General features: G+C 39.5%; 1 protein-coding gene across 3 annotated transcripts in view; it reads left to right on the plus strand.

Annotated features, from left to right (window-relative positions):
- The window catches only part of GABRA4 (gamma-aminobutyric acid type A receptor subunit alpha4), a 387,346-nt gene that overhangs the window by 241,911 nt on the left and 129,378 nt on the right, over window positions 1-16,057 (plus strand). For all 3 annotated transcript variants that reach the window (XM_085643308.1, XM_085643309.1, XM_085643310.1), the window contains one exon: window positions 11,274-11,533. In XM_085643308.1, coding sequence (XP_085499434.1) covers window positions 11,274-11,533 — 260 coding nt within the window. The remainder of the gene's footprint in view (window positions 1-11,273; window positions 11,534-16,057) is intronic.

The raw sequence follows: 16,057 nt of genomic DNA on the forward strand, positions 1-16,057 counted from the left end.
CAATGGACGAAGCTACCCTTACTTCATGCTATTGGAAAATTGTATTATTTTGATATGAATGACTGATTTCCCCATACCATCCACTCATTAGGAAATTGTTAAAACACACCAATGACTTCGGACAATTTTATGTCACCACACACTTATAAACATCTCCCAGCATGCTGAAGACCAGCAGCTTTCCTCATCTTCATGGAAATAATTGCTAAATTGATTGCATCAGAGAGAATCAGTTTATCTGGTTTCTCTTCTCATCGAATACCTTAGGGAGGCTCATATTGGATATTGTGATGGTTATTATCCCCTACTAACCAATTAGCCCATTAACATATTTCCATTCCATTTTTTTTTTACTATTTCCAGTTGAGAGAGTGGGCGATTAATCAAGCTGCCCCCATACTATGAGTTACTCCTTGCTTATCCATCCTCCATCTCTACATTCTGAACTATGGTTTATCATGCACTTTGAAGGCCCCGTCATTAGTCATTGGCAGATGTGTTACCAGCCTAACTGCATAATTTAGGCACGGGAATTCCTATACTATATGCTCGTATATATAGGGTGCTCAATGAAATCCGTAGTGACCCACCTTCCCACAGGATACCTTATCAAATAACATCCACTCTGGGAAACAGATGGTGGCATTTGTAAAATAAGGGAGCTCGGTCATTTTGAAAAGTACCAACCTTCCCATAGTGGATGGAGGTAGGATGCGCCTATGGGCTGTCTCAGTCCAAAAACAGTTGGTCATTGATTCAAAATTTTGTTTGTTGAACATCTTTTCAACTCTTTTTAAAAACACGTACAAACATATTTATGTTTATCTGTATCTTTCTTGAATGCGGATGCTGTGACTTTCCCCTACTAGATATAACATTGATATCTCCCATTTAATGCAAACGCAAAACAATTAGCCAAACTTTTGAAAGATCTTCACCAGTCTTCTTATGATGTTGCAAAGATTAGTTATGTAAAATCTGCATATAACAAAATCTGTTCTGTCATCCTAGGGCCTAATGCCCTTTTTACAGTAAGAGAAACGTAGAGAACCTCTTCATCGAATCAAATGCCTTTTTAGTGCCCAATGAAAATACTGCCATTAGTTCTGTTACCGTCTCAGATTTGCCAAGACAGTTTTTTAGTTATTGTAAAAATCAACCAAGTATCTCTGTTCAAAAGAAAGCCAGACTAGTCATGGAGTATCAGGGATTTCATTATCCCTACTGACTGCTTAGCTAGGATCTTAGGAAGCACATTTGTTTTAATATTCAGCAATGGATTCAGAATGTACTAATGACATCTATCCCTAGATTTGCAATTCTCAATTCTTTCAGTACATGATGGACATTCTAAATTCTTCTGTCATTATCTTTCTTAGCATAATGCTTTTGATGTGCAATACCACAGTTTGAGATGTTTTCTTAATTTAACTGGGAGACTGTTCAGCCCCACAGACTTCCCCAACTGGGCATTGAAGTATCTGCCCAGGACAGTGCAGAATAAAGTTAGTCTTCTTTGATATCTACTTGTAATTGTTCCATGTATTCCTTTCCTAAACTCAACTCTGGGGATTCTTCTGCAAAACGGGATGCTTTCCAGCTACTTTGTGAGCAGTTTTTGAAAACCTGGAATCAAAAAACTCTGAAAACAGTGTATAAATACAGACCACGTGACTTCTTTTTTTTTCTTTTTTTGGTTTGGGACTGATGGTGCTGCTTTTTTTTTTTTCTTTAACTCTGCACACTAGGGCACTGCTTCCCACTCCCCAGATTGTGTGCTGTTACCTGTAAAACATAGTAAAGTTGACTAATTTTTGTTATTCTTTTTTTTATATAAATTTGTATTTGCTTTTACATAGAATACAATCACAGCCACTGTTACAGGACTAGCCCAGCTTGGGTAATAGTCGTTTACGTATTGGAGTACATATAGCTAGCCCCTTTAGATTGTTTTTTGAGAGAGAAAGAGATGTAAGAGGAAAGGCTAGACAAATTAGTGGTGAAGCCGGAGAGGAATAAGACAGACAAGAGAGAGATATTGTCACTGTACAGTACCAATGGCATCAGCTATGCAAACTGCATTACATCAGGCGCTATACATAACATTTGCATCATCTATACATATTACGTTGCTACTGTCAAACTTTCTGAGTTTTTTAGTCCAGATGCCTGGCCACCGGTGTTATGTTAGGGAGCAAACACTTGGGCGGTGGTCGATTCATTGTTTTTACAGCTGTCTATGGTGGTCGTATGAGTCAAGATAAGTGTCCAGAGCTTCCCACAACCCTTTTGAGGACGCTTTTCATGGTGAGACCTGTAGCGCAATATTGTCTGCTTCTCCGAGATGCGTGACCCAATTGAGCCATCCTTTGTAACTGGTTTTATTTGCGTCCTTCCAGTTGTTAAGGACACTTTTCACTGCCGCTGTTCTAATTGACCTATTTAGCTTTCCAGTAAGGCCTTAGTATTTGGCATAGGACATACACCAATAGCAAGAAAGAATTAGAGGTCCACTGTGGACTGCATCACAAGTTGCACAATCCACTAGGCTGGCAAAGGAGACATTGCTTCATGCCTACCTGTGTAGCTGACCTCCTGCAGCTTTTAAGCTTGCGGTTGAAACTGCCAGAATAACCCTTTTGGACACAAAAGAACACTACTTTTTTATATTAAAGAAGTCACCCCTAAGTAGGACTCATAGCTCACAATGTAGGGTGCCTAGTATTTAAAAGGGAGTCATGCAAGAACATAATATTAACATGTACCCATACTGTCTAGCCCGGAAAACTAGTTTCATTCTAAAGGACTATACAGCTGCCCTATGAGAAAAACTAGAGTTCAGTATACAATTATAAACATGCTATCTCCCGTTTGAGACAAGCTACTGGACTATTTCAAACACTAGTTTAATGTTTGTTAATGGAGTTAGTCCAGTTTAATAAAAATCCAGTTAAATTGTGAAAATGGATTAGTGAATAAGTGAATTTAAAAAAGTTACTATGTGCCCACCGGAGTCTCCAGGAGACTAATTAGCATCAGCTTGCTGGCACATTGTGCTCCCAGAACAGGAACAATAACTTGAGCCTTTTCACAGGACGACCTATGTGTGATATATTTGACAGATCTCAGTTCAGGATGGACAGCTGGAGGATTCAGGTACTGTATTAACCTGAGACCAGGGTGAGGACTGCCCATTCATAGTTAAGGGAGATCTGGCAAGGCAAGCCCTTTGTTTTTTAGGCGATCTGAAGTCAGTTTGACATCAGCCCAGTGAGAGCAGCAGAATGTCCCAGAAACAAGCTTGTTGTAGCCGAGGAGAAGGAGATTGCTAATTTTCCCTAAACACACCCCTGGTAGGCACACAATCTCCCTTCAGGGCAGAAAGATTCTGCCTTGTTGGGTTTGCCTCCAAATAGTGCACTGTAGGACAGTTTGCCATAAGGAAAACATTATAGTCTTCTAATGTTAGAAGGGTTCCCCATGACAACTCTTTACTCCCACCCATTGGCTGGTGAAAACTACAAATCTGGCACCTCACTCGCAGCTCTTTAGAACACTCTGGACTGTTAAATTTGACTTTCTCCCACTCAGAGCTTTTCTCGCCAAAACCAACAGCTTCAGCAGGAATTTGCCCAGTGGCTGTCTGGCTTCAAAAGGACTTCAGCAGATACAGCCTACAAGCTTGCCCAGTCCTGCCCTTGCCCTACTGGAGGATTGTGGCTTTCATTTCTGAGAAATTCATCAGAAAAACCTTTTGAGCAGAATGAACCCATTTAGTGTATCCAACCCGCAGTCAATCCGAAATTTTGCCAAGGTCCTGAGCTATAACTACTGATTTGTGCTTTACCTTCTCTTGGTGCCTTTTGCCTTAAATCTTCAAAAACTCATATCCCTTATTGAATGTTAGTTGTTTTGGTGTAATTTTATGCATTACTTTTTACTCTGTTAGTTGTGGAATTTTTGACTTTTCAACAGTTTGTTTCCTGCTGTAGACTTTAAACATATTCCAGAGTTAAGTCTGTCTGCCCTGTGCCGTAGCTACCAACGGGTTGAGCTCAGGCTTAAATTATTGAAACTGTTTACAATAAAAAGTTGGTGGCCTTCCTGCTTGCGGTGGACCCCCCTCCACCCCACTTAATAATCTACTTTCTTACAGACAACTTTAAAAATGTGTTTTTAGCTCCTTCTAAACATCAAAAGGGGCTTGACAAATCATATTAACTTTTGAAGGGAAAGCTGAACAAGCTGCAATATAGTACCAAGTATCTTAGAGGTGAAACAAGTTTAATATCAATCAAAACTTCTTATCAGAGAAAATAAATAAATATTTTATACTAAGTATTGATGAAAATACAAGAAATTGGGTTGCCAATAAATGTTAGCAATTAGTTAGGAAGGGTTGTGTGGAATAACCATGTTCTATGGGGTGTGCAGTGCTGAGGAGGCTTTGGCCATCTGCACGATTCTACTGTATGGCTCTGGAACTGAACTTCCAACTGAATCACCTTTCATGGCATACATTTAACTCATTTATGGATTTACCTTTAACTCCATGACAGATACAATCTTTTTAATTAAAATAAGCAGAACAGTAGGACCTTACAGTCTACCTCCAGTTGCTTTGTTTTTCCTTATTCCCTTTTCCATTTCCTTAATTTCCTAGCTTATTCCTGATTCTCTCCTGTTGTCTTGATGGAAGTCTGCAATCACTCCAGGTATCCTCTGTCTCCTTTCTGCTTCCACTGCTCTTGTAAGGTCTGGTAGGCAGTAGGGCCTGGGTGATCTGGTATTCTGGTCTGTAGAGGGTTCACCGTAGCAACATCTGTCAATGAAATTTGTAAGCCAGAGTCTTGGATGTACTACTGCTATATTCCACCAAACCATAGCTATACTCACCTGTGGTTTACCATTTCATTATAACCAGCATAATGAATCCTTAAACTCCTACCATTGAGACATTCCATGCTGCTTCCAGTCCATGCAGAGTCAAGTAGAAGAGTGAACTTATGTCAATTTTTCTGACCTTTCCCAGTCTGTCCCTGGATTGCTTCCTTTATCAGGTAGTTCCCTCAAAACTCGTACGCACAGTAATTCAGAGCTGGCGAGGACTTTCAGCAGATTAGAAACATAACAGTGGCTTTAGCTATGGCCATTTGACTATAGATCGTGGTTTAACTCTCTGGGCAATAGTATGGGAGTCAACAGAACAAGTGTGAAGTTTAAATTATTTTTTGTTGACTTCTACATGGCTTTTCATCTAGTCAATAGAAAACACCTTTTGAAGAAGCTAAGCAATTGAATTTTTTAATTAGGTCTACTTTTGATTCTTCAAGTTACACATTCTTTGAATTGGGTACAAGTGGAAGTTGACTTAGCAGTTCATCTATGTCAAAGGATCCTGGTCAAAAATGCCATTAAGCATGTATGTGCTCTTGCTACAGCTCCCAGTAGTACATACTAGGCTGTTTTATCATCAAAATTGAAAGATTCAGAATAGTTCTTCCTAAACATTACTGGGGTCTACATGTCTTTCCACCTTTATGCAGAGTGCCTGGTTTTAATAGATGATACTCCAATTGGGCTCCAAAGGAAAGTGGTAGCCATACATATTGCTGCATTCAAAACCAATTCCTAGTAAACATTTTTGGTTTTCACAAAACAGAAACAGTGCTGCACCACATATAGAATGAAGGGACAATGTTATACAATAAAATGAAGAACAATTTGGCAAAGTCAACTTCCGGCAAAATCCAGTGATATTTCTTCACTTTATTGTGGATTTATTTCAGATTCATAAATAACATCAGCCAACGCGTTTCGTCCAATTAGAACTTGGATTTCTTCAGGGCGTGGAATGTAAATGCATTAATGGTCGATGACATAAAGGTGTCAGATAAAACGTCTTTGGCAGAGATATGTAAAAAAACGATATCTGCCTGTATATGATTGACAAAAAGTCATTAGTAATTTCACACAATTCCAAGTCAGATGGAAACCTCAACTCCAAATTTCTGGGTTGTACAAGTCCCTGTAGAAAATGTGCTCCTGTTATGGAACAACAATTGCTTCAGATATGATCCCAAAAGCGTAGTAGCATAAGAAAAAGGTGGAGTAAATAAACCACCCTGACATGGACAATGTATTGGGTGTCCACATGAATGCAAAGCCGACAGAATCGCGCAGCGTACTCTTCGTAATCTTGAACCCTACAATACAGTGTCCATGTTAGGAATGAAACGCGTTGGCTGATGTTCTTCATGAATCTGAAATAAATCCACAATAAAGTGGATTCGATATGTGGCGCAGCTCTTTTTCTGTTTTGTATAAATCATATCTTCTGGTGAGGAAGGCACCTTCGGGCAGTTTGTGCATGCAGAGAAGTGCACAGAGGGATAAGTGAAATATTATCCAGCAACAAAGTACAATAAGGATGATCATCGGTGAGGGTGCTTAAGTAGTTTATTAACCTCTTCAGTGCCCATGACGAGATAGTCTCGTCATGGAGCACGGTTGCGCTGTGCCCGTGACAAGACTATCTCGTCATGAACCCCACCCACTAGTGCAACGCCCGGCACAGGAGGGGGAAAGGGCGTGGCACTGAAGGGGTTAAGTCCGCTTCCCATTCTTTAGGTTTTGTTGTAATAACATTTTTGAATCTGTGAAGAAGCACACTAAATTTCTATAATTCGTAGGTGATACAGTAGATGTATACAAATATCTTGTATTAACTTTCACTAGTTGTTTAAATTCATCTGAAAACCTATAATGTCTGTTTGGGCAATGGCATCCTCTGGTGACTTTGGGGTTGAGTTAGAGTGTGGGGGGATTGGTTGGGATGGCCCAGGTATTTGCCCCAACCATCTGAAGGCTAGCAAGTTCTAGAGTTGTCCCCCTAGTTAACTTCCAACATTGAATCAAACTGCCATTATAGCAGTTCATGCCAATCTTGTAAAAGTTTGACTGACATCTCCATCAAGTGGGACAGCTCCCTATAAAACATTTACATACATTTTTTATTTTTAAATAACAAACTTGCAAAGTTGGAGTTAGTTTCGGAAAAATTAAAAACAAATCTCATGGTGTGGTGTTTATTATTATTTTCCTAGTAGTGAGGGACAGTATAAAGTTAGCTGAATCTGATCACCCACTCTAAATGGGGCAGGCGGCTAACATCTGATGGCCCGTAATCCGTCTAGCCGTTGGAATAGTATGTCAACATACTTACTGTCGGCCCCCTCTAAATTGGAGGGGTGGACAGTGACTTTGGCAGAGAGGGTACTTTATCACCATTGGGACAGAGTACCCTCTTTGCCAAACCTTTAGTTAGACCCTTTGTTGGCTTTTAACTTCAAATTTGTAGGTTTATCAATGCGTCCCTACGCCTGCTTTGAAAAGTAAAATATTTCTTCAATAATCCCATGCAGTACAAAGTTATTGGAAAGAGTCTCCAGAATTTCTGGCAATTTTTACATAATTCTTTCTGCATCTGCACTAATATCTGTCTCAAGTTGAATCAAGTCAGATCTAAATTCCTGACCTTACTAACATTTTTTTCTCCCAGACACCACTTATATTGTCAACCTTTTTACTGTTATCGTATGTGCTTTTCTTAAACTGGTACTCCAATCTACAAATCTGGAAAATGTGCCCAAAATAATGACTGGTTTGATCACCTAAGCATGCCAGTGCCCCTGGGTCCTAGAGCTCTTGCACATCTAAGCACCATCCCTTAATAGACCATCACCAATGGGCAGATCAGAAAGGCTTCTAGCCAAATATTGAGACTTAGTACTTCTGTTTACCACCACTCTCAGAACAAAAAACAGCACAAATATGAAAGGTGGACACAAAGTGGTATGAGTAGTGTTTCAATCATGCTTGACCATCCTTATGTCTGCTATTCCCATTGCTTCCACAACTTCTTTCAACCTATGGGGTTTTCTTTGGAGTTCTTTTGTAAAAGACAATCTATCCTGTTCCTTGCCCACCATTTTCTATTTGACTGCAGTTCAATCCCCCCAAATGTTAGATATGGGAATCCTGGTTGGCTGAGGTTATCACCCACGCCAGGCAGGAACCAACTCTCTAGTCAGGGTAAGAGATGCACACTAACAGTACATGCCGCAGTGCATATCATCTCTGGTACCAAAAGACTTGTCCACTTTTCACCTGTAGTTTTAACTCTCCATTGGCTTACTATTTAAACCAGAGCTGCTCTCAAAATGGACTGCATTACTCAAAGGCAGTACACACCTCCACTTTGTGATACATGCATCTAATTTGAAGATATATATTGTAAGCTCAATCCTCACACAGTGCAAAACACTGCTCTTATTTAAAAAAAGGAGTGGACAATGTCTCTCCCTACCGTCAGTCTGTGTACCAATACCTCGCTGCCCACATTCAAAATGGAACTGAAATGTTACTCTTTTGATGATAATTTGAGTAACTTTCATTCTCATCTAATTACTCTTAGGCTGGCCTCTTCCTAATCGCCTCACTCAAAGCACTCTGAACTCATTGCCCAAGCTTTCTCCTGACTTTGTATTTCCCCCTTTCTCACAGGCTGTCTAATAACCCCTTCCTTTGATTCCTTACACATAACTCCCTGTAAGAAAATGCCTTTTTTTGTTTCTTCATCCCCAATTCCTTTCGAACTAATGCTGTTGGTCTTGGTCAAAAATGCTAATTGGCACATTTAGCTTACCTATAAGCCCCAGTGTACCCAGGGCCTGTAAGTTAAATGTCGCTAGTGCACTGCAGCACATATTGTGCCACCCCTACATTGTCAATGCAAAAGGATATCTTCTAGTCTGTTCCTGAAATCTGAATGGGCAGTCTTAAAACTTCAAATTTCGATCTGACAAAATCAGTCAAATGTGCCTTTTTGCCAATGTTCAGTGTCACTTGTTATTCGTTCTCCTTGGGTGGGATGTGTATTGCTCCTAGACAGTGGACATAGGGCTTTGGTGTGGGGACATGCCTTCCCCCAGACAAGATAACTATCTGGGCTGTGCCCAGGAATTTAAGTACACTTCAAAAGGTCCCTACCCTGTCACTAACCGATGCAACTCACATCTAGGCCTCCTCCTTTGTTGTCCTAATAGCCAACTAGGCATCACTCCCAGTGGTAGATGGGTTGCCCCAGCACTGGTTTAGAGTGACCATATGGGAGGGCTTGGCCACTATACTTGCAACACCTCTTCTTGGGCCCAGGGATCTCTGCACAAGACAAGAAAGGTTCTGCCATATTGATTTTAGGTACAGAGGGGCACTATGGTATAGTCTACAGTAAATCACACAGGACGTGCTGGAAAAGTGGGTAGAAGGCACTCTTGGGAAACTTTAGCCCATTGGTTAGGGAGTAGCCAGGAGTTTAGCCCACCCATAGACTTGCACTGGGCATAAAAGTAGCACCATCAGTACATTCTTCAGAACTCCTGTGGACAGTACAGAGGAACTGCACCTGCATCTTCATCTTTAACTTGTGGAGAGAGACCCCAAGGGCTGGACCTGCTCCCCACTTGTATCCAGGACAGAAGAGAGGCCTTCAAGAGCTAGTTGTCTAGCGTCTTGTTCCGCTCCAGGAACACAAAAGCTCCAGTAAGCTCAAATCTTTGCTGAGGGCAGCTGACCAGTTTCAACTGGATTTGTCCTGTACCCTTCTCACGGCTTCTGGCAAATTTAGTTTAAACCTCCAGGTGGTGTCCAAAAGGTCCTAGACCCTTAGCTGGTGTTGAGAGAGTACTCTTCCTCCCCCCCCCTTTGAAATTGGAACCCTGGACACTTAAGAAAATGTATTTGAAAATGTCTCTAAAAGAACAAGATGCTACCTCCGGACAGCTGGTAACGTTGAACAGGTGGTTGGACTCAACTTGCCGTTTGGTCCCACTGAAAGGCTCCTGGCTTACCAAAAAGTTTCTAAGTCTGAATGTAGAGTACATTGCCGGGACCAATGTAGATCATCACCCCAACAATGACTTCCTGGGCACCGATTTCAGACTCTGCCTACTCTGAGTTTTCCTGCCTTCAACAATGAGAGCCTCAAACTTCTCATCAGTGTTGAGGTTCCCACTGAGGCCCTACAGTCAGCGGGCTGCTGCAGACGACCCCCCTTTTGGATTGATCCTGCAGCCCGACCCTCTGGTAAACTCGTCAACATGCACTTTTCTTCAGAAAAACGATTAAGTCCAAAGGTAAAAACTCTGCCGGAATGAACCAGACCCCTGTATCTATGGACAGCTTTAACTTTTTACTTTGACCCAGTCTAGTTCGACCAGATACCAGTGGCTGGAGCTTTGCACTTTTTTGGCTCTAGAATTATTTACAACCTCCAAAATTCATACATACATACAATTATTGTCATTTTAGCATCTATTTGCTTATTAAAAGCTACTCTATTGATTGTGTTGTGTGTTCTGTTTTTTAAATGTTTTGTTACTGCTAAATTCTTTACACATTTTTCCTAAATTAGGCTTGCATGCTTTGTACTACAGCTCCCAAGGGTTGAGCTCAGGTTTAAATCATTGAGATCTAACTTGGCCTAGTACAGAACTAGCATTATTACTCTCCAATGTATGACCCATTTTCTCACACTCTTACTTACTTCGAACCTTGCACAGCTTTGCATCTCTACTATCTTCAACTTCTCATTTTTTTACTCCACGATCTCCTGCATTGGATTAACTTCATTTGCCTCTAACTATTCCAGAGGTTTTTTTCATGATCAATAAGCATGCCAGACTTTTTCTTTACTTTCAGTCTCATACTTTTTTTCCATTATTATTTTTATACCATGGATTTTCTCTATAGCTCTTTAAATCATCGAAAGGCCTGTTCACCTCACATGATATTATTAGTTTGCACTGTCTTCTTTGGTTTGGCTTATTTGTTTTCCTGTGATTGAATTATTATCTTGCAGCTTACTACTTAACTTGCAAATCTTATGTAACATATTTTTATTTGTATGTTACTCTACACTTTCAATGTAAATTACTCTATATGAAGTGTCTAAGCAACTCTCTGTATATGTTGTAACATTCCACTGGACTGATCGAAATGCACAAAATGTGCATACTGTGTCATCACCTCTGTTTACACCCACTTTTACACCAGTCCTTGGCCTCTTCTGCAGTTTTTCACAAATCTAATTTTTTCATTATCACGATGGAATAAAATGGAAGATGTTTTCTAATAAATGTTAAATAAATGTTAATTGATTTTCATTCATATTGGCAATCTAGGGTAATTATTATTCACGGTTTATTTTGCAGGAATAACAACAGTATTGACAATGACAACATTGAGCATAAGTGCAAGACATTCCTTACCTAAAGTATCCTACGCTACAGCGATGGACTGGTTCATTGCTGTTTGTTTTGCGTTTGTGTTTTCTGCACTCATCGAATTTGCTGCAGTCAATTATTTCACAAATATTCAAATGGAAAAAGCAAAAAAGAAAGTACCAAAATCTACCCCTGTTATTCCAGCTCGCTCTACACCAAATGAAAAGTGCACAGAAGAACAATATTTGGTATGTACTTTACTTCTATTGCTATTCATGTATGCTCATATGACATAATCATCTTACTGCAATGAGGAACACTAGGGGCCTGATTACGATGTCGGTAGGAAAGGCTCCGAACGGCATTCAGACTTTAATAAACTGTGTCTGAACCTATGTTTCCAACTGAGTCAGAAACTTTTCCGACCGACTGATCACGATGGAAAGGTAACTGTTCAGTCATTCTGAATCGGTTCTGACTGGCATTCAGAAACTCCGAGTCGGTCAAAGCCGAATCGTACAGCTCTACGGACTACATTTCCGACCGACGTATTGTGATGTTGGATTCGGAGAGCCTTTCTGACTCAGACCGTCCGACATGAAAAAGCTGTCGGAAACTGACTTTGGGGGGCCCCTAGCAGGCCCCCTTTCATCCTTAGGCCTCCGGTCGGGGGCTGTGTGGGTACCCAAGGGACATGGAGGTTCCCTGTAGAACCATGCACAGCGTGACAGGTACCATGGTGTACCATAGGGTGCAAGGTTTTTAGCAACAACCACTTTTTTAACGGGAGCCTGTGCTGTCGGTCAGAACACAGGTTCCCATTGAAGTCAATGGGAGGCACTCCGAATGGTGTTCGGAAGCATCATAATCGGTTGGTCGAAACCTCCGACCGCGAGTTGTCTTGAACCGAATCCGACAAGGAGTCGGGAGGTTTAGTTTCTGACCAACATCGTAATCAGGCCCATTATACGGAAGCATTAATGTTAAAATGTTTTACAATGCTTGAGATTTGGCCTGAGACAGACACACACTGGTTACATTTGCTTTGCTATTTTTTTTCACATTAGAAAAATACCTAATTTACTCTTTTCTGCTTTGCCTATGGTAATATGTTTACAACCGAGGTGTCAAAATCTAAGTTTCATAGGAAAGGGAAACTCTGTATTATGACTTTTGAGCCAAGTGAAGTTACAGGCAATGACATTGCAAATAATGACGTTGCAAGAAGAAGCACAACAGGAAGCAGCATAACATGGCATATAATGCTGAGCACACCGCAGAACAACCCAAACCGGAATGGTAGCATGGGTAGGAAGCTTAAGGCAACGTGCCTTAGTTACTAGCCAGGAGCCCAAACATTTGAGCATAGTGGACAACATTTGTGTGTCAGAAGAAATGATAAGCAACAGGCATATCATAACGGTACAGAGAGTCATTCAGGTTTGGCAGAACCGTTGGCCAGTCCAATAAGCTAAATAGCAAAATTAGACATTGTAAGCATCGAGTTGGTACTTCCACCAACAAAATATTTGGGAAATTTCAATTTGAAACACTGCAGTCTTGGGCATATGGAACCAGTAACATTGATCATAAATTAATATAATTAAGTTCTGCTTCACTGGGAACTGTAAGGTCTTCTCAAAATATTTGAGGGATTTATTTGGAAATGGTGCAACATTAGCTACATCAATGAGTCATAAAATAATATCTGTAGAAGCAAATTCCCTCTGACACCAAGGGGATAACATCTGCACTACAGGGTTGATTTAGAGTTTGGTGCCCATGGTACTGTGTCACAAATGCAACTAAGTAGCCTGTCTGTCATCTGAAAACCTTCCCACCTCATTTAGATATGGACGGACAGTAAGCTGTCTATCAGCGGAGTCCCTCTTTTGCTCCATCAACTGAAAGCGTACCTTGATTACCCAATGGAGTATTTGCCATTGGGGAAAAGCCATCACACCACCCACTCTATTTAGAGCAGAAGGGTTGATAGATCGAAGAATAAAATAATGACTCCCACACCCTGAGGCAGTGGGGGGGGGGGCAAGACAGTTAGGTAGATAGTCAGGTTTTTATTTAGAACAAATTCTTTAGCAATTGTTAAAAAGAGATTGCAGCTGGCCACCAGCCTTTCGTACCTTGAATGGAACTGCCGTGATGACGGTTCCTTTCATGCTGCAGAGATGATCTCTGGGCTGGCAGTCATAACCAAGTTTCACAGATGGAGTACCGTTGAGATGGAGGGCTTGATGTCCTCCACCATCCTAATAGATGCTCCAAGTCTCGCGAAGTATACAAGATATTTTACTCAAATATTAGCTTTAATAATTTTTGAAATGCAATGATGTTGTTCCCAAATGCAGGTTTATTTTTTCATACAAAAATAGCATTCCCATAAGTTTTTCCATCAAACACTGAGAACCAGCGACTATCACAGGTCTGTAAGGCTTAACTTGTCAAAAATGTTGGATTCTGAAAATGGTTGAATATAGACCCAAGCCTTGTCATAAACCTCTGGGTTTAGCTTTATTAATTACTTTGAGATGGGCCATGAGGCCCTCATTATGAATGTATTGTAATTCCTCATCCTAGCCAAATCTGGAATGTTATGCACTCCTGTTTCTTTCTTGAGCATATTCAGACAAGTAAAACCAAATGATGTGTATGAAATTGGGTTATTATGTGCAAATTATGTGAGTCCTTCACAAGTAATATGTCTGCATTTGTCTTAATACTGGGACCCAACTACCCGATTGCAGCACTTGACTCTCACAGTGTAGCGAAGCAAATCAGTCCAAGGTCCACTTAGGGTAGATGGTGTGGCAAGTGTCCGTAGCTTGCTCGTATGCAACAACTGCACTCCGTCTTTAACTCAGTGCTTCTTAAAAAAAAATGGAGTACTACTTTTATTACACACACTCTACTAAATGCTCTGCATTAAATTGCAAATAAGTACAATCAGACAGAGGATCAGTGACATAATATTGAGACAAAAAATATCGACTCCCTATACATAAATATTTAAATCACTTATATCAAACACATAATTATTGATTACAAAAATATCTAAATCTACATATATCGAAAACAAAAATATCTGTACCAAAAAAAGTGTGACCTATAAATCCACATATACTATTTCAAAAATATCAAAAACAACATTGGCCACATAAATATAATCAAAACAAAAAATAAATCGGATTATAATTGACTAAAAACACATTATTTAAACAAACAACAATGAGGTTGTTTACGATCTTGATCGAAAAGGCTCTGACCAAGATCGACGGTTTCACTTTCGACCACCTAATTAAAATTTAGGTGGTCGAAAGTGAAACCAGCCATTCATTCCGGCTGGATTCTGACGAAATGTGAGTATGCGACCAGACAATGTGCTGTCGCATTTAATTAGTCAATCAGGACCGCTGACCTGAGGAAGGTTGCTCCCGTTTCCGTGACGGTGTCTAGCGGACACAAGACCACCCGACATTGTAATAACCCCCAATATATTCAAAAACTATAACTATAATATTCAAGTAAAGAATACTATTTTAATTAACGAACAATTTGACCCTTAATATTAATGTAAAACACTACTAAAATATGTAATACACAGATTTAAAACACCTTTAAACACAAACATATATATTAATAAACAATATCCATTCTCAACACAATGCAAATAAATGTAATACATAAATAAACTTATATAAAGTACAAACAATGAAAAACAATTAATTAGCTTTTCCCATTTTCTTTTTAATAAACCTAAAGCAACCAATAATAACTATACACAACTATAACCAATAAAAAAGCCTAACCAATTCAATAAACATTATAAAGGCCAAACAAAAAGTATCTCACAAAACATCAGACATTTGAAGAGGAGGAAACTCTGCTGGATTTTCGCTGCAAACTACAAGGCTACAAAATATACAACCATTCTACTATGTCTTCAAGTAAGTATTAATTAGATTTGAAATAAAAAGTAAAATAATTGCAACTTGCAAAAATATAACTTAAGAACCAATATCTAACACACTGTTTGTTTCTTTTTTTAAAGAGCTTATCCTACTTTCTACGACGCACCAACAAAAACTACACATCTAACACCACAAAATAAAGTAAGAACATTTAAATAACTTACTGCAAGAGCAACACCAACATTTGCTAATCACCTAAGCATTGTCAACACTAAAACTATACCACATGGACCAAAATATCACCTGTTACAGGAGGAAGCTTCCTGAAAGAAAAGACAGCAAAAAGACAAAACGTCTCTAAAGATCATACAAGTAATTTGAGATCAGAAATACGAAAAATAAATTTACCTGTATATAAATTAAAAAATATAGTTAGTCTAATTTTGTATATTTATATGATTACAGTATTTAGAGAAATAATGACAGAAGGTGCAAAATGTATCACAGAAGGGGAACTATTATTGTGTTACATGGGCTATACCTTCAGCCAAGAAAATGCTTCAACTAAAAATATTAATTGGAAATGTACAAAGTATTATTTCAATGCCATAACATGCATTAAAATAATACTTTGTACATTTCCAAATAATATGTTAAGGGGAAACTACTAAAGAAAATGTAGTTAATAATGCTAAAAAGCATAATCACCCCTCAAATGGAAATAAAAGTGAGAGGAGTATTGGAAAATATAAGAGAAGCAAGCACTAGTACTCAAGAACCCACAACACAAATACTTACAAATATACTACCCCCATACCTGATCATATAACGGGCCAATTACTATCA

Source organism: Triturus cristatus, chromosome 2_2, assembly GCF_964204655.1.
Source record: "Triturus cristatus chromosome 2_2, aTriCri1.1, whole genome shotgun sequence".
Lineage (NCBI taxonomy): Eukaryota > Metazoa > Chordata > Amphibia > Caudata > Salamandridae > Triturus > Triturus cristatus.